Here is a 24,544-nt window from a genome sequence, read left to right as displayed (position 1 = left end):
TGTCTTTAGGGTTTGCAATAGCATATTTTTGTTTAAGGCTTTGAATATTGATAATGTATCACAGTAAACTGATGTGATGGTAGGAATAATACCGATAGTGTTCTGCTTCTGGTTCTGAGTCTGATTCCATTCCATCATCTCGCAGAACTGAAATCCTTGACATGCCCCGCGCATATGGCTTCACTATTTGAGGCGACGCAACCCCACAAGGAGAGTAGGCCTCGCTTGCCATGCGCGCTCTGAAAATGTGTTTCTGGGGGAATTCTACTTTTTGTTGGGTGTGACTGTCAAGCAGACATGTCGTGTCCCTATGAATATGAGGAATGACACGGTGTCTTTGTGAATTACAGACGCTGGCGGTGCACGTAGGCCTACGCCATGGCCAGTGTATAAAGATATGACAGGCAGTCCAGGCGGAGCGGCGGCGGCTCTGGACAACGGAGCAGGGCTGGCGCACCGCTGTGGACTCAGAAATTAGGTCAGTCCGCCCTGTCCTCCTTGAACTCTGCCCATTTCACATTTCAGCGACTATCTCGGACACACAATACCACATTTACAAACATCAAATATACCATACGGGAACGAACTGCACGTGCAAATTATGTAACGCCTATATGTCATCCAGTGTAACAATAACCCGACGCAGAGAAGGATAGAGGGAAGGATATAGGGGAGTTGTAGGCTAAAGGCAACGGGCTTACCTTAGGGAAAAATCCCGTGGATATGGCCGAGATGTCTCCGATCTATTCCCTCTCCGGCAACAAACTTTCCACTCAGTATGTTTGTGCAAAATACTCTCGATGACAATTTCCCCTTGCAATTCTGTAATGTTGTCCGCGTTCAAAGCGCTAAACGAGGCTGACACGTCTAAATGAAATAGTATGTGTTGAGTGAGGCGGTCCGTTCCCAGACCATTGGTTTGAAAAAGAAAATGGAAAATGGAATAAAACGAAGATGATAAGACTCTTCCACAAGCAATAGGAGATAAAAGTATAGTGTTGATGTCAGTTACCGGGGATGAGATAATTTCACGTCGCCAGAAACCCGTTAAATTTAGGCTAAACACCCAAAACTGTATCCATAGTCTAAACTGTTCCGTTTTGGAAAATTATGATCACTGGTTGTTAAATGTGCATCAAAATTACGCGTTCGGTTTCGTCTTGGATTCAAAGTGCATCGCTTAATGGCAACGCTGGTCAATTAGGGTGTTCAATGGGTGGTCGTTCTCCAGGGAGTAGGCTATAGGAGGGGTGCGCTGGGAGATACAGAGCCGAGAGATGTCGCGAGGGGGGGGGGGGGGGGGTCTTCTTCGCTCGTTATGTTTCCAGATGCCGACTCCCTGTGGTTACAAACGGAGGTGTTGTCCTTATAGCTTTCTATTCTTCTATTTCTCCCTGTCTCTCACTCTTTCTCTTGCTCTTTTCTGTTCTCGCCTATTTAGTCCTCAAGGAGACGTGATTGGTAAGGTGGTCTCCCCGCGTCCGTCTGAGAGGACCCGAGCCAGCCCGTGATCTCCCTCTCCTCGCGCGCAGCAGACTAGCCCCGACTCTGCCAGCTCAGCGCATGCTTCCTGCTCCGCCCATCCACCATGGGCAGTCAGTCCTCAGCTACTCTCAAAACAAGTCTCTCTCCTTCCCCGCTGAACATACCTTTTTCTTTAACCCGCTTTAACTCTTACAATGACCCATACAGAAAAATAATAATGGATATTTATGTGTTAGGAGACAATTGGTTTGCATGTTTTAACGCATCTGTGTTACTGGACACGTCTCTGTTTCCCCAAGTTTAAACAGGAAATTGCTGAGCTTCTTTAAAAAAAACTCCTTGCCACATATTTGGTGCTCACATTTAACCCGTTAACTTCTTTATATTCAACAAACGTGTTTCTTAATTGTTTTGGTGTCTTATAAGTGACATTTGCTTATTTTCTATTCATTCGCGTTCAGTTTATTAGAGATGATGGGAGAAAATAGTACTATTATAAATATACCTATATAAAGCCTATATTTTTGTCTATTGTTATTCAATTACTAAATTAATTTAGGAAATTACAGGGACCAATCAATGTACTTAGGCTACCTACCAAGTCAATGAATTCCTAATGCAATAGGTGGCACATACCTAGGCCCATAGCCCTAATAATTCTTGCAGTGCACCATTAGGTATAGCCCACTTGTGTTGCTTAGGGAGAACTCCGATACACTGCCTCGGAGTACCAAAAACCCCAGAGCAATTATGGTGTTTCAGGTAAGTGCTGAACCAGTAACATTGTTTTACCTCATCCAACCACCAGAGGTCGTGTCAGTAACAGTAAATTGTGAATTTTGACTCTCCAATCTGTTCCTACAAAGTGAGCAGGCTTTTGTTCCAGCTCAGCATTAATACGCCATATTATCTTGACGAGTAGTTAATAATAATACATGTTTAAATGTCACATGCAGTGAAATTGGTTGTCTTACAGGGTCAGACATAATGGTACAGCGCCCATGGAGCAAATTAGGTTTAACTGCCTTGCTCAAGAACACATTGACAGATTTCCGATTTTTCACCTTGTCAGCTTGGGTATTCAAACCTGCGACCTTTCGGTTACTCACCCAACACTAACCGCTAGGCTACCTGCCGCCCAGTTGTGTCTGGTGTTTTAGTGCTGGGTTGCACATATGTCTAGCTCTCCCAAGACTAGGACTAATGATCAAGTCCAACATAACTTCATCATTGATCATGTAAATTGTGCATGATATTGGGTGAATACGTCTGTCTCGGGAAAATATGGGTAAATATGTCTGGGGCATACATTAAGTAACAATGAAGTTATGCAACACCTACGTTGTGTACAGAACTCTTTGGACCTATAGTGGCTGGTAACTACACTAAAGTACACAAATAAACATAGCCTATATTAATGTGTTAATAATTATTATTGATGAAAACAGCCATGCAAACAGGTTATTTAAGGTGAACGGTAAGTCGTGTGTAGCACCACAGCCACCAGACAGACAGTTATCACATAACTCTAAACATAATGGCAGGTCGACAACATTACTTGACTGTATAGCCTTTAAGTGTAGGCCTATGTGCATAAATCAGCTTGCGTGAACCTGTTATATTAGAAACTTTAAAGTAAATATATGCAAAATAACTTGTAACAGATAACAATAGCCCCCAAGCAACATGTTCACACACATATTATGTTCATGTTAGACTGAAGGGTATGAACATGACACTTAACTAATTCATTATATTCCTGTTCAACTGTGTTGCCTTCGTCCTTTTGTGGTATTATGCCAGTGTCCCTGGCTGTCCTCCAGGGCCTGTGTGTGTTACCAGTGTCCTGGAGGAGAAGTGTAGCCCTATGAGCAATGATGACTGGTGCAAAAATATGTAATAACAGATTAACTACCACCTTTACCGATGTACAGTATGTTATATTTGTTGCAGAGGGTTTTTTGCTCCTGTAAACCGTATCCAGTTGTTCATTTGCTTTATGACTAGGTAGACTACTGAATAAACACTGTTGGGAATGCTCAGATTCAGGTGTGAAGGGCAGAATCAGAAACGAGACTGGAGTCATGTGTTTAGGCTCTTAATGGTTAACCATATTAGTTATGTAATAGGCTACTTTGCTTATAATTATGTGTATAGGCTATGACACTAACAATGTTCTCTGAAATAATGCAAAATGCTCTAATCATTCCTGCCCTCCATTTATTACAGGTATGTTATTCAGACCATTCAGATCATATGGGCACAGTATTAAAGTTACATAGGAATGTGGAATAGATGAAGTCTCTTTAGTAGCTGAAAATAGTTGTGTATTGTCAATGTCATCTGCAATATTGTGTATGTTGCATGGTGCATCATGCTGCAGGACATGCGCCAGGTCTTCCTTTTCCATATCAGGATGTAGCCTGACCACCCAGTGAGCTCCTTTAGCCTAGAAGCTAAACCAGCTGACTGCAGGCTTTCATTTTTTTATCAATGAATCTAGGTCCAGCCTATCTATGATGTCATATAAAGACTATTCATCGCTAATAGCATAGGAAAGGCAATAGCTGGGGCGTGTCAATAAGTAGCTAAATGATCCTGTGCTAAACTTGCGGAGTGCCTGCAGTTTTGGGAGAAAGATGGCGCTATACTATAACGCCGCAATAGCCTGTCATGCAACATTGTACACAGCAACAGCAGCAAGTGTAACAATTGTTGCAGCAGCGAATGATCAGCCGTGAAATTTACCAACATTGTAACATTGCTACACACGCTTATACTACACACATTTCCGGGTGCAAGGGTACTGCTCCCATTTTGTGGCTCGAGTTCTGTTCTGCTCGCACAGCACGCACCAACAAGGCAGGAGTGGCGATTAGGTAACAAGCCTCCTCTCCTACACCCAAAATGGTGAACGCATTCAGCTGTTCAATGTCAGCCTCTTTCTCTCCGCGCTGTTTCCCTTCGCTCCCCCACTCGAGCCCCCCCCACAGTTTGTTGCTGTTTTTGTGAGCCCTGCCAACTCGTCAGCTGATCCCGCTTGTTCGCTTCATGGTGGGAGGAGACCAGTGCCCCTACAACAGACTGGTTTCCTCCGCTCTATCGTTCACATTTCGAAAAACATCGTAGATTTAAAATAACAAAGTGACGCATGCAAAAAAAATGTTTTTTCCTAATTTACATGGGAAATCCTCATAAAATAGATAATGTCATAATAACTGTAGATTAGGCTACTAGGATTCGAGATATGGCGTCAGTGATCGGTATCACTCAATGGAAACAATTATACATTTGTGGCTATCATTTAATCCACCAGACTCGTGCCTCGCCCCCTCCAGTGTAGATGATTTAAATAATCCTTTGTTTACATGATGCAGTCCCTCTGTCCGCGGAAGGAGGCTTTTGGTAGTGCTGTGTGATTCCTACCAGCTGTTTCCCGCCTTGAAAGACATCCGATCAGCTGCAACTACACACATACACGTACATGCAGAAGGAAAGAGAGAGAGATTGAGAGCGCCACACAACGAGGGAACCCTATCAGCTGGAAGTAGAGTAACGTTACAACTCCGACTGCTCTGCTACCACATAAGGAAATTTCCGAATTATGAAATTATTCTAGATTTATGAGCAAGGGAATTTGCAACTGGAACATATTTTGTGCGTTAATTCATTTGAACCGGGGGACACACAACTGGAGAGGAAAGCATGGAGTATTTCATGGTACCAGCACAGAAGGTGCCCTCCTTGCAACATTTTAGGAAAACGGAGAAGGAAGTGATTGGGGGTCTTTGCAGGTGTGTGTGCACTTTTACTATTTCGCATTATTTTATATGATCATTTGTTTATCTCTGCTTGTGGTGCGCACTTAGCGACTTGTGGCGTGGCAACATGCTTGATTTGATCTGTATGTTATTGTGTACTGTACACGACCCACTGTCAGTGAGCGAGACAATTACCTTTATTGAATATCGATTAAGTACTCATATTATGTAGAAGACGATTCAGTACATTCATATGTAACTTAATTTTACCTTTACTTTAACGAAATCTAGACATTTAGTAGCTAACAAACATACCCCACGTGGTTACATGTACACCACGCTACTGCTCTTCTGAGAGATCCCTGGCTATTTTGATATTTTCCCAACGGTTACGTTATGTTTTGGATAAGTATACTAATTTACATAGGAGCAAGAGAGGTAATACATGTATAACAAAGGTGTCGCACCTTTTGTTATGCATGTTTAGCTCACACGTCCTAGAGGGTACTGTTTGTTCAGTTCGTTGGGGAGCGCGCTGAAGTTATTGTGGGCAGTGCGGCCATGCTTGTGCTAAAGTGGTGAGGGATCTGTCGTAGTCTTCCCTCCAGTAACTTCACATTTCCTGATAATTTATGTAAAATTCACGGTGAAAGTTTAAGTAATCGCATTTGTGCAACGAATTCGCAGTTTCGCTGGTATTCCTGGCCACATTTTGGTGCACTCTAGTACCGTATGCACTGCGTCTTTTACCCCGCAGCTCAGCCATGCCGCCGCATGTAAGAGGAAGCAGTCGCATTGTTGTAATGGCGGAGGACTCGACTAGTGTTTTTGAACGCAGTAGTGTGGCGTCGCGATACATTCTAAAACAGATTGGACCGTTTGAAATTGATTGTGTCGCCGCGAGGCATTCCGCAACCGATTGAGAAATTAATAGTGGTCTTTTTAATTAGGGGGTGTGTATAGTGGAAGGCCAGTCGATACATTTGCAACCTTTAGTAGACAGGGAGGCGGAGATGAAGGATAAAGTGTGGTCTGCGCACGTGGTCTGGGACATGTAGTTCTATTTTCGAATTGTGTAAAATTCCAAATGTAGGATTTTGCATAACATTGTCCAAGCAACACTCGATTCTAGTCTTTGAGGTGCACATTTGGTCATAATACATTCTCAAACATGATTTCTCACTTACAAATGTGTATTTATTATGATAATACTTTAATGTTTATTATGTTAATGTTGCTATGGGGACCCTGTTTAAAGCAACTCATCTAATATACTGTTCCTAGTCTGTCAAGCTATGGTGGTTGTATTTGTGGTTGTATTTTATTCGCTACCGCCCAGTCGTGATTTGGCAGAGGCTGTGTTTGCTGGCTGGTTTCTGGGTTGTAAGGAAACAGCAGACACGGTCTCTCCCCATCTGTGTCTGCACAATTGTTCCCTGTGTTTGCTCTGAGGCAGCTGAGTCAGTACTGATAAGAGCCTTGCTACTATAAAGCTTCCCAGTGATACTCCCATTAGATACAGAGGACGTGGAAGTTCAATTAGACATTTCCCATCCCAAATGGAATCTGTGTGGGAGCCAGGCTGAACAAATCAGGATGACAAATGCTTTTCTGGTTGGAATTCTCACAGGCTGTGTTCCGTGGGTTCAGCGGTCTGAAACAATGGGGTTTGGCCAGGGGTTCTAGCAGGAAAGTCAGCATTGTGTTGTGCAGTGGGCCTTGTGAAGCGTCTACTAGGGTGTTATAAGAAAACGGCGTCAAAGCCTGTTCTGCACTTTCATGCTGTTTTCTCAGGGCACAGTCAGCTTGGTACGTAGGGAGCATGGCACATGACATGGTTGTTACTGTATTTTTAGCATTGAAATTGACCATCACAATGGTTCTGTTTTAAAAGCTCAACAAAGCTTTGTTTTCTGGCTTGTTTTGATAGTTCATACATGGCTGCGCTGTTGCTCACAGTAGGTTCATTCATGTTTTGAGTTTATACTCCATTCAAAACTGACCAATAGAGGTCAACTTGAAGATCTCGCTTGATATCTACTCTGTGGACCTTTGACCCCTATTGTGTAACCTTACGACCTCTTCTCTTCCTCCCCCCAGCCTGGCGAACATTCCCCTGACCCCCGAGACGGCGCGCGACCAGGAGCGGCGGATCCGCCGGGAGATCGCCAACAGCAACGAGCGGCGGCGCATGCAGAGCATCAACTCCGGCTTCCAATCGCTCAAGACGCTCATCCCCCACAGCGACGGAGAGAAACTCAGCAAGGTGGGTCCGAGGGAGGAAAGGAAGGGAGAGAAACTCAGCAAGGTAGGTCAGACTTTGACTTGTTTATTAGACAATAACAAATTAAAACCGCGTAGCAAACTACAACATACATTAATGATGTAATAAGAGAAGGAAATGGAGGGAGGACATTTAGCAAGGTCAGTTAGGAGGGAGTTGGAGAGAGAGATCAGACAGACAGGGAGATTGGGTTAGTAGGTTAGTCTATAGAGATCAGACAGACACTGGAGATTGAGTTAGTCTAGAGAGATCAGACAGGCAGGGAGATTGGGTTAGTAGGTTAGTCTAGAGAGATCAGACAGACACTGGAGATTGAGTTAGTCTAGAGAGATCAGACAGGCAGGGAGATTGGGTTAGTAGGTTAGTCTAGAGAGATCAGACAGACGGGGAGATTGGGTTAGTAGGTTAGTCTAGAGAGATCAGACAGACGGGGAGATTGGGTTAGTAGGTTAGTCTAGAGAGATCAGACAGACGGGGAGATTGGGTTAGTAGGTTAGTCTAGAGAGATCAGTCAGACAGGGATAGTGGGACAGTAGGTTAAAGTCTATAGAGATCAGACAGACAGGGAGAATGGGTTAGTAGGTTAGTCTAGAGAGATCAGACAGGCAGGGAGATTGGGTTAGTAGCTTAGTCTAGAGAGATCAGACAGACGGGGAGATTGGGTTAGTAGGTTAGTCTAGAGAGATCAGTCAGACAGGGATAGTGGGACAGTAGGTTAAAGTCTATAGAGATCAGACAGACAGGGAGATTGGGTTAGTAGGTTAGTCTAGAGAGATCAGACAGACGGGGAGATTGGGTTAGTAGGTTAGTCTAGAGAGATCAGACAGACAGGGAGATTGGGTTAGTAGGTTAGTCTAGAGAGATCAGACAGGGATATTGGGTTAGTCTAGAGAGATCAGACAGACAGGGAGATTGGGTTAGTCTAGAGAGATCAGTCAGACAGGGAGATTGGGTTAGTCTAGAGAGATCAGTCAGACAGGGAGATTGGGTTAGTCTAGAGAGATCAGACAGACAGGGGGATTGGGTTAGTAGGTTAGTCTAGAGCGATCAGACAGACAGGGAGATTGGGTTAGTCTAGAGAGATCAGTCAGACAGGGAGATTGGGTTAGTCTAGAGAGATCAGTCAGACAGGGAGATTGGGTTAGTCTAGAGAGATCAGACAGACAGGGAGATTGGGTTAGTAGGTTAGTCTAGAGAGATCAGACAGACAGGGAGATTGGGTTAGTAGGTTAGTCTAGAGAGATCAGTCAGACAGGGATAGTGGGACAGTAGGTTAAAGTCTATAGAGATCAGACAGACAGGGAGATTGGGTTAGTAGGTTAGTCTAGAGAGATCAGACAGACAGGGATATTGGGTTAGTCTAGAGAGATCAGACAGACAGGGAGATTGAGTTAGTCTAGAGAGATCAGACAGACAGGGATATTGGGTTAGTAGGTTAGTCTAGAGAGATCAGACAGACAGGGAGATTGGGTTAGTAGGTTAGTCTAGAGAGATCAGACAGACAGGGAGATTGGGTTAGTCTAGAGAGATCAGTCAGACAGGGAGATTGGGTTAGTAGGTTAGTCTAGAGAGATCAGTCAGACAGGGAGAGTGGGTTAGTCTAGAGAGATCAGTCAGACAGGGAGATTGGGTTAGTAGGTTAGTCTAGAGAGATCAGTCAGACAGGGATAGTGGGACAGTAGGTTAAAGTCTATAGAGATCAGACCGGGAGATTGCCATGTCTGTTCAACTCCCAGTACATATGAATCTATTTTTGTACAGTGCTGCTTGAAAGAATGTGAACTCTACAGGGCTGGTCATTTATTTTGCTATAAAATATTAAAATAAACATATAAACCCCAATTCGTAATACAGACATTCCAGGTAAATGACAGAAACAAAAAAAAAATATTTTCATTGTTTATTTAACAGAAGGGGTTTATTTAACAGAAACTCAGATTTGATGTGTGCTCAAATATGTGAGCCCCTTCAGTCAAAAGCTTGTGGCACCTCCATTAGCAGCGATAACTTGGAGTAACTGTCTCCTATAGCCAGTGATCAGTCTCTGACGTCTGTTTTGAGGGATTTTTGCCCACTCCTTCTTACAGAACTCAGCCAATTGAGTGAGGTTTGAGGGGTGTCTGGCATGAACTGCCCTCTTCAGGTCCTGCCACAGCATCTCAATTGGATTTAGGTCAGGACTTTGACTTGGCCAATCCAAGACACAAATCTTCTTTCTCCTGAGCTATTATTTGGTAGATTGGCTTTAATGCTTTGGGTCTTTGTCTTGTTGGAAGACCCACTTTCGGCGCAGCTTTAGCTCCTTGACTGATGGCATGACGTTCTGTTCAAGAATCTCCTGGTTTACCTCAGAATTCATGGTTCCCTTAATGATGTGGAGTCGTCCCGGTCCAGAGCAGGAAAAGCAGCCCCAGATCTTGACATTCCCATCACCATGCTTGACGTTGGGATAAGATTATTTTGGTGGTAGACAATGTTGGGTTTTCGCCAAACATAGCAGTGTTGATTGTGATCAAAATGTCAATTTTGGGCTCATCGGTCCAGAGAATAGACTTCCAGAAACCTTCAGTTTGTTTCTTTTTTGACAGCAGAGGCTTCTTCCTAGCAACTCTCCCATGAATGGCATTTGGATTCAGTGTTTTTTTATTGTTGAAGCATGCACAGTTACCTGAGATGCAGCAAGGGAGGTCTGCAAAACATCAAAAGATGTTATATTTGGGTTGGCTTTTACCAGATGTATTATTGTTCTTGTGGCTCTTGGGGATATTTTGGAAGGGCGTCCACTTCAAGGCTGAGTTGCTGTCATGTTAAATGCTCTCCATTTGCCTCACAGTGGACTGATGGCGCTCAACTCTTTTTGAGATGATTCTATAGCCTTCCCCAGACTGATGTGCTCTCAATACCCTCGTCCTGATGTCCTCTGAGATCTCCTATCCTCTCTGCATGGTGTGCTTTGCATTCACCTGGTTGGGTAACACCAAACTGACCAGGTTTCTTATCTCTATTTATCAGAGTCCCGCCCAAACTCTTTCCTAACTATCTCTCCTTTGATTGGTTCATTTGGTACCAAATTATTTTACCCACCTGAATCTACTTACCTACTTGATTTAACCAATGCAACTTGGGGTTCACTTATTTTTGCACCTGCACTAATTCCTTTTTAATGTTGTTTTTCTGCTACACACATGATTTCCTGTACACCGACATATGGTATTGGTAAATATAAACCTGTTATGTCAGATCAATAACACTGGTTCTGATTAAATGAAGATTTCATGGTAAAAACTAAACAAATCTGTAATAGAACAAGGGGTTCTTACCTTATTAACACTTTGTTCTAGCTAGCTATTTGTGTAGGTAGCTATCAAGTAAACACAATGATAACTTTCAAGCAGACCTGTAACACGTACTGATAAGTTGCTAGTCAAGTCTTCCCTTTGAAGTTGTACAGGCTCTTGTTGCTGCTACAGCACCAATCAAGAGGCTCTTGTTGCTGCTACAGCACCAGCCAAGAGGCTCTTGTTGCTGCTACAGCACCAGCCAATAGGCTCTTGTTGCTGCTACAGCACCAGTCAAGAGGCTCTTGTTGCTGCTACAGCACCAATCAAGAGGCTCTTGTTGCTGCTACAGCACCAGTCAAGAGGCTCTTGTTGCTGCTATAGCACCAATCAAGAGGCTCTTGTTGCTGCTACAGCACCAGTCAAGAGGCTCTTGTTGCTGCTACAGCACCAGTCAAGAGGCTCTTGTTGCTGCTACAGCACCAGTCAAGAGGCTCTTGTTGCTGCTACAGCACCAGTCAAGAGGCTCTTGTTGCTGCTACAGCACCAGTCAAGAGGCTCTTGTTGCTGCTACAGCACCAGTCAAGAGGCTCTTGTTGCTGCTACAGCACCAGTCAAGAGGCTCTTGTTGCTGCTACAGCACCAGTCAAGAGGCTCTTGTTGCTGCTACAGCACCAGTCAAGAGGCTCTTGTTGCTGCTATAGCACCAGTCAAGAGGCTCTTGTTGCTGCTACAGCACCAGTCAAGAGGCTCTTGTTGCTGCTACAGCACCAGTCAAGAGGCTCTTGTTGCTGCTACAGCACCAGTCAAGAGGCTCTTGTTGCTGCTATAGCACCAATCAAGAGGCTCTTGTTGCTGCTACAGCACCAGTCAAGAGGCTCTTGTTGCTGCTACAGCACCAGTCAAGAGGCTCTTGTTGCTGCTACAGCACCAGTCAAGAGGCTCTTGTTGCTGCTACAGCACCAGCCAAGAGGCTCTTGTTGCTGCTACAGCACCAGCCAAGAGGCTCTTGTTGCTGCTATGTATAATTTTGTCGTAGTTATAACAGTGTTCACTCCTCTACAGGCAGCCATCTTGCAGCAGACAGCAGAGTACATCTTCGCTCTGGAGCAGGAGAAGACACGGCTACTGCAGCAGAACAGCCAGCTCAAACGCTTCATTCAGGTGAGACACAGTCATCATTTGGTGTCACTAGTGTGCACCCCCCCACTTAGTTTGGATAAGCAGTTGTCCTACCAGCATGTGGCTCTCTAGACACACTACTGTGCTCAGAATCATTACTTAGTTTTTTAACAATAGTAATCTGGCCTCAGTAGATGAGAAATGTTCTACTCTTCTCAGCATTTAAAATTCAGTTTACTTTCCTGTGTCCATTCCTTAGTTCATAGACTGTTCATCAAACACACTGCAATGGAAGGAATCACCCGTCGTAGTCCAAATCAACCCTATCTTAGTCCTCCATGACTTACTCTCTGACTCTCCCTCCCTCCTTTCGCTCCCTCTCTTGCTCCAACAGGAGTTCAGCGGCTCCTCCCCAAAGAGGAGGCGTGGGGCGGAGGAGAAGGATGAAGGGATCGGTTCCCCAGACATTTTGGAGGAGGAGAAGACGGAGGACCTGCGGAGGGAGATGGTGGAGCTGAGACAGCAGCTGGACAAGGAGCGCTCTGTCCGCATGATGCTGGAGGAGCATTTGAGACAGGAGGAGGTAGGAACAGACCCACAACCACAACAAGTAATTGTCAGGAACCACCGTATTCAGGGTTTGCACAGCGTGTTTGAAGTGATTGAAGTACTTGGATTTGGAGCTCAGAAAATCAAGTACTGGAAAACCTTGAGTTGAAAATCAGTCATTTCCTCAATTTGGATGTTAAAAAGTCCCTGAAAATATTGTAGGCTATTTATAAACTCTCCTGCTCCAATATAATTATCCAATGATTTTATTTCTGATCAGTTTTTGGGAGAGTTTCCCACCGTTTCAATTGATGGGTGTTGGGCTAGTTTGTTGTGGTAAAACCATTTCATGAGGCCAACAGAATATTGACTTCAACTTGCCCTTCCATTACAAAGGAAATTGTTTTTTTGTTGTTGCTTTCTCGTTTGAAAACATGATCGGTCAATTATGATTTTTCAACGCCGATACCGATTATTGGAGGACCAAAAAAAGCCAAGCCGATTTGTGTGTATGTATATATATATATTTGTAATAATGACAATTACAACAATACTGAATGAACATTTTTATTTTAACTTAATATAATACATCAATAAAATCAATTTATTCTCAAATAAATAATGAAACATGTTCAATTTGGTTTAAATAATGCAAAAACAAAGTGTTGGAGAAGAAAGTAAAAGTGCAATATGTGCCATGTAGGGAAGCTAATGTTTCAGTCTCTTGCTCAGAACATGAGAACATATGAAAGCTGGTGGTTCCTTTTAACATGAATCTTCATTATTCCCAGGTAAGAAGTTTTAGGTTGTAGTTATTATAGGACTATTTCGCTCTATACCATTTGTATTTCCTATACCTTTGACTATTGGCTGTTCTTATAGGCACTTTAGTATTGCCAGCCTAATTACATTAAAGTCATTTAATCGGTGTCCAAAATCTTGGGAAGTTGATAGGCTTGAAGTCATAAAGAGCGCAATGCTTGAAGCACAGCGAAGAGCTGCTGGCAAATGCAGGAAAGTGCTGTTTGAATGAATGCTTGTGAGCCTGCTGCTGCCTACCACCGCTCAGTCAGTCTGTTCTATCAAATATCAAATCATAGACTTAATTATAATATAATAACACAGAAATACGAGCCGTAGGTCATTAATATGGTCAAATCCGGAAACTATCACTTCGAAAACCAAATGTTTATTCTTTCAGTGAAATACGGAACCGTTCTGTATTTTATGTAACGGGTGGCAACCATAAGTCTAAATATTGCGGTTACATTGCACAACCTTCAACGTTATGTCATAATTATGTACAATTCTGGCAAATTAATTACGGTCTTTGTTAGGAAGAAATGGTCTTCACACAGTTCGCAACGAGCCAGGCGGCCCAAACTGCTGCATATACCCTGACTCTGCTTGCACAGAACGCAAGAGAAGTGACACAATTTCCCCAGTTAAAAGAAATTCATGTTAGCAGGATATACTAACTAAATATGCAGGTTTAAAAATATATAATTGTGTATTGATTTTAAGAAAGGCATTGATGTTTATGGTTAGGTACACATTGGTGCAACGACAGTGCTTTTTTCGCGAATGCGCTTGTTAATTCATCACCCGTTTGGCGAAGTAGGCTGTGATTCGATGATAAATTAACAGGCAGCGCATCGATTATATGCAACGCAGGACAAGCTAGATAAACTAGTAATATCATCAACCATGTGTAGTTAACTAGTGACTATGTTAAGATTGATTGTTTTTTATAAGATACGTTTAATGCTAGCTAGCAACTTACCTTGGCTCCTTGCTGCACTCACGTAACAGGTGGTCAGCCTGCCACGCAGTGTCCTCGTTGAGTGCAATGTAATCGGCCATAATCGGTGTCCAAAAATGACGATTACCGATTGTTATGAAAACTTGAAATCGGCCCTAATTAATCGGCCATTCCAATTAATCGGTCAACCTCTATACAAAACCGTTATACATCTGAAATGGCGAGGGTGAGATTAATGCTACTGTTAGCCTACATGGACAGGGTAAGATTAATGCTACTGTTAGTCTACATGGACAGGGTGAGATTAATGCTACTGGTAGCCTACATGGACAGGGGGAGATTAATGCTACTGTTAGCCTACATGGACAGGGTGAGATTAATGCTACTGTTAGCCTACATGTACAGGGTGAGGTTAATGCAACTGGTAGCCTACATGGACAGGGTGAGATTAGTGCTACTGTTAGCCTACATGGACAGGGTGAGATTAGTGCTACTGTTAGCCTACATGGACAGGGTGAGATTAATGCTACTGTTAGCCTAAATGGACAGGGTGAGATTAATGCTACTAGTAGCCTACATGGACAGGGTGAGATTAATGCTACTGTTAGCCTAAATGGATAGGGTGAGATTAATGCTACTGTTAGCCTACATGGACAGGGTGAGATTAATGCTACTGTTAGCCTAAATGGACAGGGGGAGATTAATGCTACTGTTAGCCTACATGGACAGGGTGAGATTAATGCTACTGTTAGCCTACATGGACAGGGTGAGATTAATGCTACTGTTAGCCTACATGGACAGGGTGAGGTTAATGCAACTGGTAGCCTACATGGACAGGGTGAGATTAGTGCTACTGTTAGCCTACATGGACAGGGTGAGATTAGTGCTACTGTTAGCCTACATGGACAGGGTGAGATTAATGCTACTGTTAGCCTAAATGGACAGGGTGAGATTAATGCTACTGTTAGCCTACATGTACAGGGTGAGGTTAATGCAACTGGTAGCCTACATGGACAGGGTGAGATTAGTGCTACTGTTAGCCTACATGGACAGGGTGAGATTAGTGCTACTGTTAGCCTACATGGACAGGGTGAGATTAGTGCTACTGTTAGCCTACATGGACAGGGTGAGATTAATGCTACTGTTAGCCTAAATGGACAGGGTGAGATTAATGCTACTGGTAGCCTACATGGACAGGGGGAGATTAATGCTACTGGTAGCCTACATGTACAGGGTGAGATTAATGCTACTGGTAGCCTACATGTACAGGGTGAGGTTAATGCTACTAGTAGCCTACATGGACAGGGTGAGATTAATGCTACTGTTAGTCTACATGAACAGGCTTTACCAGTGTGTTTGCATCGCCAACATCTCTACTGGTAGGCTGTAAAATTCAGTCTATTTGAATGCCAATGCATAGTGCCATTGGGAAGGCCTATAAAATGCACCTCATGTTTTAGCATGATAATACACGGCCTCATGTCGCAAGGATCTGTACACAATTCCTGGAAGCTGAAAATGTGCCAGTTCTTCTATGGCCTGCATACTCACCAGACGTGTCACCCATTGAGCATGTTTGGGATGCTCTGGATGGACGTGTACGACAGCGTGTTCCAATTCCCGCCAATATACAGCAACTTCGCACAGCCATTGAAGAAGAGTGGGGCAACATTCCATAGGCCACAATCAACTGCCTGATCAACTCTATGTGAAGGAGAAGTGTCGCGCTGCATGGCGCAAATGGTGGTCACACCAGATACTGACTGGTTTTCTGATCCACGCCCCTACCTTTTCCCCCCAACAGATTTATATCTGTATTCCCAATCATGTGAAATCCATAAATTAGGGCCTAATTAGTTTCTCAATTGACTGATTTCCTTATACTCAATAAAGTCTTTATAATTGTAGCATGTTGCGTTTATATTTATGTTCAGTATATAAAGACCAATCCAAGGCTTTAATGACCATACTCATTAGCAATGTTGCGCAGAGATAATAGATATGACGGTGCATATTCAGTAATGGCTGTGTTATTGTCTCCAGTCTGAGTCCTACCTCTGTTAACCACTCAGGTCTGCTGTGTTGTGGTTGGTGGTACTCAGCCTGAACATGTGTTAGGAGCTCACTCCGAGCAGCAGGAGAGAGCCAGCACCCCAGCCCACTGCCCACAGGTGAGACTGAGAGACATACAATCACACTTGCATATCAATACACACACATATGTTCAGAGGACGCACACATACACACACTACTGATGTGACATACATTATTGTCTCCAGAGGCACCAGGATGACTCTAAATCGCCACAGTGAAAACGATTCAACACAACGCCCATCTGAGAATAACATATAGCTGAGCTCAAGGTTTACCGCGGTCAACAGCTCTGACACATTTACGGTCGACTCACCATTACCGGCACACAGATCACTACGCTTCAGTCACGTCCTTGAGAGCCCGGGAATCATTCTAGTCCCATATTTTTGTTGTTATTGCTTTTTCCTGATTCTGTTTTGCTCTCAAAATAACAAAACATTTGAATAGAAAAACAACACAACTGGATGTTATAAGTCCACAATAATGCTTAGACCACACCAGGAGACGGTGTAGAAAGGTTGATTTTGGGGTGTAGTTACACTTTAATTGAGCTGCACACCAGCCAGAGACTGTTGTTTGGGTAGCATGGTTTTGTAGCGCTCATTTGATGACAGAGTTTACAAAACAAATGTCCACTCGATTGATGCAAATAATCATGATATCATTCTGCCAGGTAGGCATAGGCCACATTTGTAGTTAACATTTAATTGATAAGGTTTTGGGGAACCTTGTCCATCTACCAGAAGACGGTTGTCATGACATTAGCATCATCACTAGCGGCTACACGAAGTGGTAGACAAGCGTGCGCACACAGACAGGGGCATTCCTGTGCTGTTGCCTCTTCAGAAGTTGAAGGAAAATACGAATCACTGATGCATTTTGTTCATTTTATATGGCCCTAGAAATCCAGTCTCTGCTGTGACGGTCTCTCCCTCACGGTGGCATCTCAGGTTGAATAGGGAGCAACACAATGTCACTAGGGCTTAGGCTGGAGAATATGTAGTGAGAGGAACATAGTAAGGTCTATGGTAGTTGTATTGTTGTTCACCAGAGGGCAGCAGAAGCTCCTAGGAAAGAGGTGTTGGGAAGATGAGTCTGCTGATGTATTTTCTTGTTATTAAATAATAAAGCTTGGATATAATCTGTTGTTAGTCATCACGTGGCGTTTTAGGATGACTGAACCAAATGGCTTGCTCTTTCTACAAATGCACTTTTCACTGAGTGCGAGTGTCAACCCGTGTGTTTTCGGGGATCGGTTTGGGCAAGGAGAGGTGCAGAATCACTCATCTTGATCCCATGAATACAGTGCATTCAGAAAGTATTCAGACCCCTTGACCTTTTCCACATTTTGTTACGTTACAGCCTTATTCTAAAATTGATCAAATGTATTATTTTACTCATCAATCTACACACAATACCCAATAAGGACATAACGAAACAGGTTTTTAGAAATTTTAGCAAATGTATTGAAAATAAACAACTGAAATATTATATTTACATAAGTATTCAGACCCTATACTCAGTGCTTTGTTGAAGCACCTGTTTTTTCTTTGTCATTATGGGATATTATGTGTAGATTGGTGAGGGGGGCGAACAATTTAATCAATTTTAGAATAAGGCTTTAACGTAACAAAATGTGGGAAAAGGTCAAGGGGTCTGAATACTTTCTGAATGTGGTTTGTGATTCTGTGCAGTCTGACTCTGTTGTCCATCTCTAACATTCACAACGTTTATCTGTGTGACCTCTTCATCCTCCTGTCCCTCCAGGTGCTGGCCCCCAGGTCGCCCCCCGCCCCCACCCACCACCCCACGGTCATCGTCCCAGCCCCGCCTCCCCATCACGTCACCGTGGTAACCATGGGCCCGGCCTCTGTCATCAACACAGCCTCCACGTCTCGCCAGAACCTGGACACCATTGTGCAGGTGAGCCAAAGAAGAACACTAGTGGAGAAATTGTAGTTTTATCAAACGCAGGGAGAAAAAACTGCGCTCTCTGAATTTATGCAACTGTTATCTTTGGTATGTTGCAGATAGATTTTTCTTCAGTCAGTTTGTAAAACATTTGGTAGTTCTATGGAAAGTGTCCATAAAAAGTGGCAACTGTCAGTGCATTTCCACATGTGAACACCAGATGGTGGTGAAGTCAGTGTCTGCCACTGCTGTTTGTCACTCACTCTCTGCTTCCCCCCATATCTGTCTTTCTCCCTCCTTCTCCAGGCCATCCAGCACATTGAGAGCATCCAGGAGAGGGTGGGGGAGGAGGAGCAGCGCCGGGCGGTGATCGTCACCCAGGGACGCGCCCTCACAGACACAGCGGGGTCCGACACGGCGTCCGACAGTGAGGGGCCAGAGGACTGCTCACTGCCCTGAGGCCTCCCATCACACACAGGGGCCACGAGAGGGGGCCCCATACAACACCCACAATACTCTGATTATATGGCCATTTATTAGGTTGGATAGACGGATCAGACTCACACACACACACTGAACTAGGATAGTCTACTGTAACCGGATAATTACACATGCACACTTCTTTCTGTCTCTCTTTTCTGCTTTCTTGCTTTTTCTCAAACCGGACAAAAAAAATCAGTAGAAAGGTGATGGGTTGACCTGACAGTTCCACATAGCTCAAGCAGCCAGCAGCCTTCCCAACGGTCACGACGCACCCATCCAACCCACTCCCTCTCTGGGTCTTGCTTCTCCAGAGGGCTGCCTGAGGATGGAAGTGTCACACCCAGGTCCAGCCCGGTCCCTTGGCTCAGTTGTCCAATGGAGACTCTTTCTCACCTTCTCCAAAACCAACTAAGCAACTTATGCCCAGCGAGCAGGAGAGCGCGCCTGGACAGGACAGGTGTACCCCAACCAGCAGCACAGCCGTCCCAGGCGACCCCCCCATACGAGAGATCATTTCTCCAAGAAGTCTTCTACTTCCTGTATGTCTTCACCATATTTCTGCCCAGTGGGATCTCCCCTGAGCGATGAGACACTGTGAGCATTCAAAGACACATTCTGAATCAGTTCTAACACACCTTTTTGGCTCCTTAGTAAGAGAAAATGTTGTCGTTTTTCTGTTGTACTTTACTAAGAGTTTGTGTTACAGGTTTTCTTTTTGATCTTGTGTTCTGCTCGGGGACTCTGGATGATAAATCACAGGGATTGTACTGAAACGTGACAACACAGAAAATGCCCATATTGACGCAGCTAGAGGTCTGTTCATTTCAGTGGTGCTTACTAAGGAAAGAGGAGGAGTGCACTTACGGTTCCCTCTGTCTCTTTTTGCGCCATCACACTTTTTACTGGGCTGGGTTCCCAGTAGACATTTATGTAGGCGACACTCTCCCCTAATTACAAACACGTATGTTGGTTGCATCAGTAGTACAGATAAAAACCTGTAACACTGATTCACCCTTTTGTCTGTTGCTTCTGACATTTTGGCATCTAGCTTGTTGAATAAGCTAATCGATGGGTACGCCGTGAGTTTTTAAAACCCTTTGTGTGTTTTTGCTGTTGTACACATAGGATAGGCTGGTGTATCCAGCTCCACGCTGTAATTAGGTGGGTTGTGTCCGGGGTTAGGAAAGCCCTGTATTTGGGACAGGCCTCTGTTTGATATTGTAGGAGAACACACACACCCCCCCTCTGCAATTAATGGTCCCATCATCTGATAAAGCTCCTCCCATCATCTGATAAAGCTCCTCCCATCATCTGATAAAGCTCCTCCCATCATTTGTCCCTGAGTTTTGGAAACGTCTCTGATGTTTGTGAGTTCAGAACCTTAACGGCCAATGATATTGGTTGACTGAGCATTTGACTATGTATTCACTAATAGGAACAAGCGTCCTGGGGGGGGCAGGTGTCTGTGGTATCACCATACTACTCAGCATCGTGATACTTGGCTTGGTATCACGTCATAATGGTGATATTGTGACAACCCCACTCTGAAAATAGGCACCTTTTCTTGTGGTTTCCACAGATTTCTAGAATGTCTCTCTGCAAAAACATGTTTTGGGCCCTCAGCCAGGGATGCTAACTGGTATTGTCTGTTTTTATTATTGTGCTTTTGGGCGTTTATCATTCTCTCTGTGAAGTCTGTCTATGATGGTTTTGTTGTGCCCCAGATATGACAGTGGTTTTACAGGGATCACAGACACTTTTTCAAAAACCTGAGTTTTCCCAGGCTGACCTGACTGAACCTGGCTGTATTGAAGGTTCTCCTGTCCCGTGGAGTGAGGAGGGAATGCAGACAGACATGTACAGTCATGGTGTGTTCGAGAGACCCAGATTCTGTGCAGATTGTCAGATCCTTACAATACTTACAGAAATTGTGCAGAATATGCCCATGTGGATTGCACCCAGGATAACACGCTGCCTGGGGTGTGTGGAGAGAGCGAGGGGGGCAGCGCTTTGCCATAACACAGCTTCTAATGTGCAGGGTAGGCACTGTGAGGCCAGCCTTACTCAACCCTGGAGTCAGAGCGAGAAAGAGGTAGAGGCTGGCTACACCTATAGGGAAAGCCTGAACATTGTTCAATAGGAGTGATACTGTAAACCTTTTTGTCGAGAACCTCCCAATATAAATACGCTTATGCTTTGTTTTAGTGTGCTGTGGTTTCCAAGAGGAGATGTGGATGCATTGTTTTTAGACATTCCAGAAGATTCCACCAGTACCTTTAGCATCTTTAACTGGCACTTTTCAAGAGCAAAAAGCAACGGTTTTGTCCGAGGTTATTTTTGGCCACAATACGGCCAAACGCAAAGGAATCGTTTTTTATGTAAAATTATTTGATGGCAAATTGGATTGATTTGTTGATTGTCCCTTATGTCTTCCCATTGAGTGTAGAGGGAGTCCTTTACTGCTGGACAGATGAGATGCATCTCCCTCCTATCCTTCCTTCTTGGTATTTACAGTGGATTCACACTGGCCACGTTCAAGGCCACTTCACTGCAGTCACATGCCAGAACCTCACAATGCCTGGATAGGTGTTTTTGTATCAGCTTACCACAAAATGATACCGCCAACTGATGCCCGACTGGAAAGTCAGTGAGGTGGCACGCAACCGCAGGTTGCTGCGTGCAGTGCGACTGCAATGTAGTCAGCCTGGAACGCGACCACTGTGTTCACCCAGGAAGAAAACCGACTTAGCCATGTTGAGTTCCATTATTTGGAAATGGTCAGTGATTCTTGAGGTGTGCCCTCTTATAAACCTTATAATCTGGATCGGAGGGGGCAGTCCTCCGAGACAGTCCTATTGATTGCTGAACAAAATGTTATTTTTTTTGTTTGGTTACGCTTTACGCTATGTCCGTAGAAACCTTTTCGTACCCCTTTTCAGTACCTGTCTTCAAACATTTCCTCTGCTGATGCCAAGCACTGTCCCATAGATTTTTGTGTGTATCTTCTATACGATATCTCTGTTAGATACATAACAGATTGCCTGTGAGGTGGTCAGGGAGGGGGTCAGTGAATGGGGGGGGGGTTACGATTCTAAAGCACTTACTGTACTATATATGGGAGAGGGTTCCTCTTATTTTTCTAAAAGGGGGCCTCACCTCGGCTGAAGCTCTTGATATGTTGTGAGACTAAAAGCACACAGCTGTGTATTTCCCCCTTTCCCTGTGTCTGACCCGGTCATATACCCTGGGTGTATTCATTAGGCACCAAACGGAAGAAAATGGACTGAAACAGGGAGATACTACCTGACCTTGCTCAATAAGAAACAGTTGTTTTCCTTTTCCATTGCTACGGTGTGCCCTAGTGAATACAACCCCTGTCCCATGTCTGTCTGTCCCTCATCTCTTTGTCTGTCTGTGGTCAACACAAGACTCTCATCCTGTCTTCTCTCTCCTTCACTCACGCTCTCCGTCACTCACGCCCTCCTCTCCTCCCCAGCTCCTCTTTATCTGTTGTCTTATGTTTTGTTGGACAGTCAGTCCACACGGTCGTTGAGAAGCTATTATATGTAGAGTTTTTTTTAAGAAGAAACTTGTGGGTGGATAAAGAAGAGGCTTGTGCCTTTTGTAAAGACAGAATAATAAAGTTTGTACTTCGTTTTTTACAAGTTGGTCTCGTTTCTGTTTGTTATCACTTTGTGTAGCTAGCACGTTAGCATTTAAGAGCAGTTTAACTGTCAGATATCTGTTTTTAAACGTATTACATTTTTACGGCAGTGCAATTTCTATGACACCGGTGATGTTATAGCAAAGAGTTAAAAAAGGGTTGTGTTCTGTAGTCTTGAAACGGGTTTTATTGAACGTGGCCCGGGTTCTCGCTCTCCTTCCTTCCCCCCTGTTGGTTCACTCTCCAGCTCTCTGGTTTATGTATATGTGTCCCTTTGTGATTGGTTGTCGTGCCAGAAGCCCCTGGGCCAACCCACAGTCAGGCGCTAAATAAAGATGACCCACTGTCACCATCGGCGTCTGTGACAGTTTGCAGCACTATTGACTTCAGTAGGTGGCATGTCACTGTCCTCTAGTACTTCAGTGTCTATGCAGTGTTCATTTTCAGTCTCTCTCATTCCCTCACTCGTTCTTTCTCGGCCTGTCTAGCTCACAGGTTCACACTGGATATGTGATCGCCATTCAAAAACGTCCCATTGGAATTCTGGAATGGTAAGTGTTCTGGTGCCCAGACCCGCTCTGAATCATGCCCCCATGATGGTACTGCAGGGATAGTGACACTCGCCTTGTTATGACAGGCACTATCTATGTTGTCTGGGTGGAAATTAGCAGCTGTCAAATGGCAGATTTGATTGTCAAAAGAAAGGATTTCCAATGACTCCATTGTTTGCTCAAGCTATAATTGAAGCTCTAGAAGTTTCTGAATCTAGATGTTTCTGAAACTACACGTTCTCAAACCACGGGACACCTTTTGACTTCAGTGCTCTACAGGATTGGAGTCTATTCCATTTCAATTCAAGAAGTACACTGAAATTCCTATTCTCAATGCTTTTCAATTAGGAAAATGTGGAATTGGAATTTAGTTTACCTCCTGAATTTACTGGAATTGAAAGGGAATTGGTCACAATCCTGGTGCTTTGTTATTCAGAGATATTCTAGGTAGGGCCAGGAGTTTTTCTTATCACTTGACCTGATTGGACATCAACACGTACCTGGTCTGACTGGACCTCAACATGTACCTGGTCTGACTGGACCTCAACATGTACCTGGTCTGACTGGACCGCAACATGTACCTGGTCTGACTGGGCCTCAACATGTACCTGGTCTGACTGGGCCTCAACATGTACCTGGTCTGACTGGGCCTCAACATGTACCTGGTCTGACTGGGCCTCAACATGTACCTGGTCTGACTGGACCTCAACATGTACCTGGTCTGACTGGGCCTCAACATGTACCTGGTCTGACTGGGCCTCAACATGTACCTGGTCTGACTGGGCCTCAACATGTACCTGGTCTGACTGGGCCCCAACATGTACCTGGTCTGACTGGACCCCAACATGTACCTGGTCTGACTGGACCTCAACATGTACCTGGTCTGACTGGGCCTCAACATGTACCTGGTCTGACTGGGCCTCAACATGTACCTGGTCTGACTGGGCCTCAACATGTACCTGGTCTGACTGGGCCTCAACATGTACCTGGTCTGACTGGGCCCCAACATGTACCTGGTCTGACTGGACCTCAACATGTACCTGGTCTGACTGGACCTCAACATGTACCTGGTCTGACTGGACCTTCAACATGTACCTGGTCTGACTGGGCTTCAACATGTACCTGGTCTGACTGGACCTCAACATGTACCTGGTCTGACTGGGCCTCAACATGTACGTGGTCTGACTGGACCCCAACATGTACCTGGTCTGACTGGTCACATGGTCAGGGAAACTCCTGGTCACTAGAGCATCTGAATACACACAAAACAATCAGCACATTCTAGACTGTTGTAGAATGTTGGGCATCTTCAATCAAAATGGTATCCACTGAAATGGGGGGTGGGGGGGGGGGGCAGTGATTTGACAGTAGTGTCAAGTCAACACAGCAGGAGGTGGAGAATGTTCACAATGGCTAAGGTTGTGTTTCTCTGCTCAGACGTTGCTGGAGCATGCCAGAACTTACAATGCCTGGGTAGGTATTTTACGTATCAGCTAACCACATACGGTATGTTCTAGCAATCTGGTGCGAGACGGCACAGTCTGACGTGGCACACAACCATTGGTTGATGCATGCAACGTCTGAGCAGGGGAACACGACA

General features: G+C 44.4%; 2 protein-coding genes across 3 annotated transcripts in view; one reads left to right on the top strand and one right to left on the bottom strand.

The window, feature by feature from the left end:
* Nucleotides 1-1,767, bottom strand: part of LOC120039951 (zinc finger protein GLIS2-like) — a 63,038-nt gene extending 61,271 nt beyond the window's left edge. The window contains exon 1 of the mRNA XM_038985273.1: nucleotides 702-1,767. The gene's annotated coding sequence lies outside the window, so the exon portion shown is untranslated. The remainder of the gene's footprint in view (nucleotides 1-701) is intronic.
* A 2,876-nt stretch (nucleotides 1,768-4,643) lies between these two features.
* Nucleotides 4,644-22,359, top strand: LOC120039949 (transcription factor AP-4-like). Of its 2 annotated transcripts, none has more exons than XM_038985270.1 (7): nucleotides 4,644-5,279; nucleotides 7,347-7,554; nucleotides 11,874-11,972; nucleotides 12,325-12,513; nucleotides 16,314-16,412; nucleotides 18,103-18,258; nucleotides 18,553-22,359. In XM_038985270.1, the coding sequence occupies exons 1-7, from the start codon at nucleotides 5,191-5,193 to the stop codon at nucleotides 18,703-18,705; spliced, it is 993 nt and encodes a 330-aa protein (XP_038841198.1). In that variant the 5' UTR covers nucleotides 4,644-5,190; the 3' UTR covers nucleotides 18,706-22,359. The 2 variants fall into 2 exon arrangements, with proteins under 2 accessions (XP_038841198.1, XP_038841199.1); XM_038985271.1 differs by having other exon boundaries at nucleotides 4,646-5,279; nucleotides 7,347-7,512.
* The last annotated feature ends 2,185 nt before the right edge of the window (nucleotides 22,360-24,544 follow it).

This window comes from Salvelinus namaycush, unplaced genomic scaffold, assembly GCF_016432855.1.
Source record: "Salvelinus namaycush isolate Seneca unplaced genomic scaffold, SaNama_1.0 Scaffold313, whole genome shotgun sequence".
Taxonomy (NCBI): domain Eukaryota; kingdom Metazoa; phylum Chordata; class Actinopteri; order Salmoniformes; family Salmonidae; genus Salvelinus; species Salvelinus namaycush.
The sequence above is the reverse complement of the archived record's forward strand: the minus strand, read 5'-3'. Positions and strand labels throughout refer to the sequence as shown.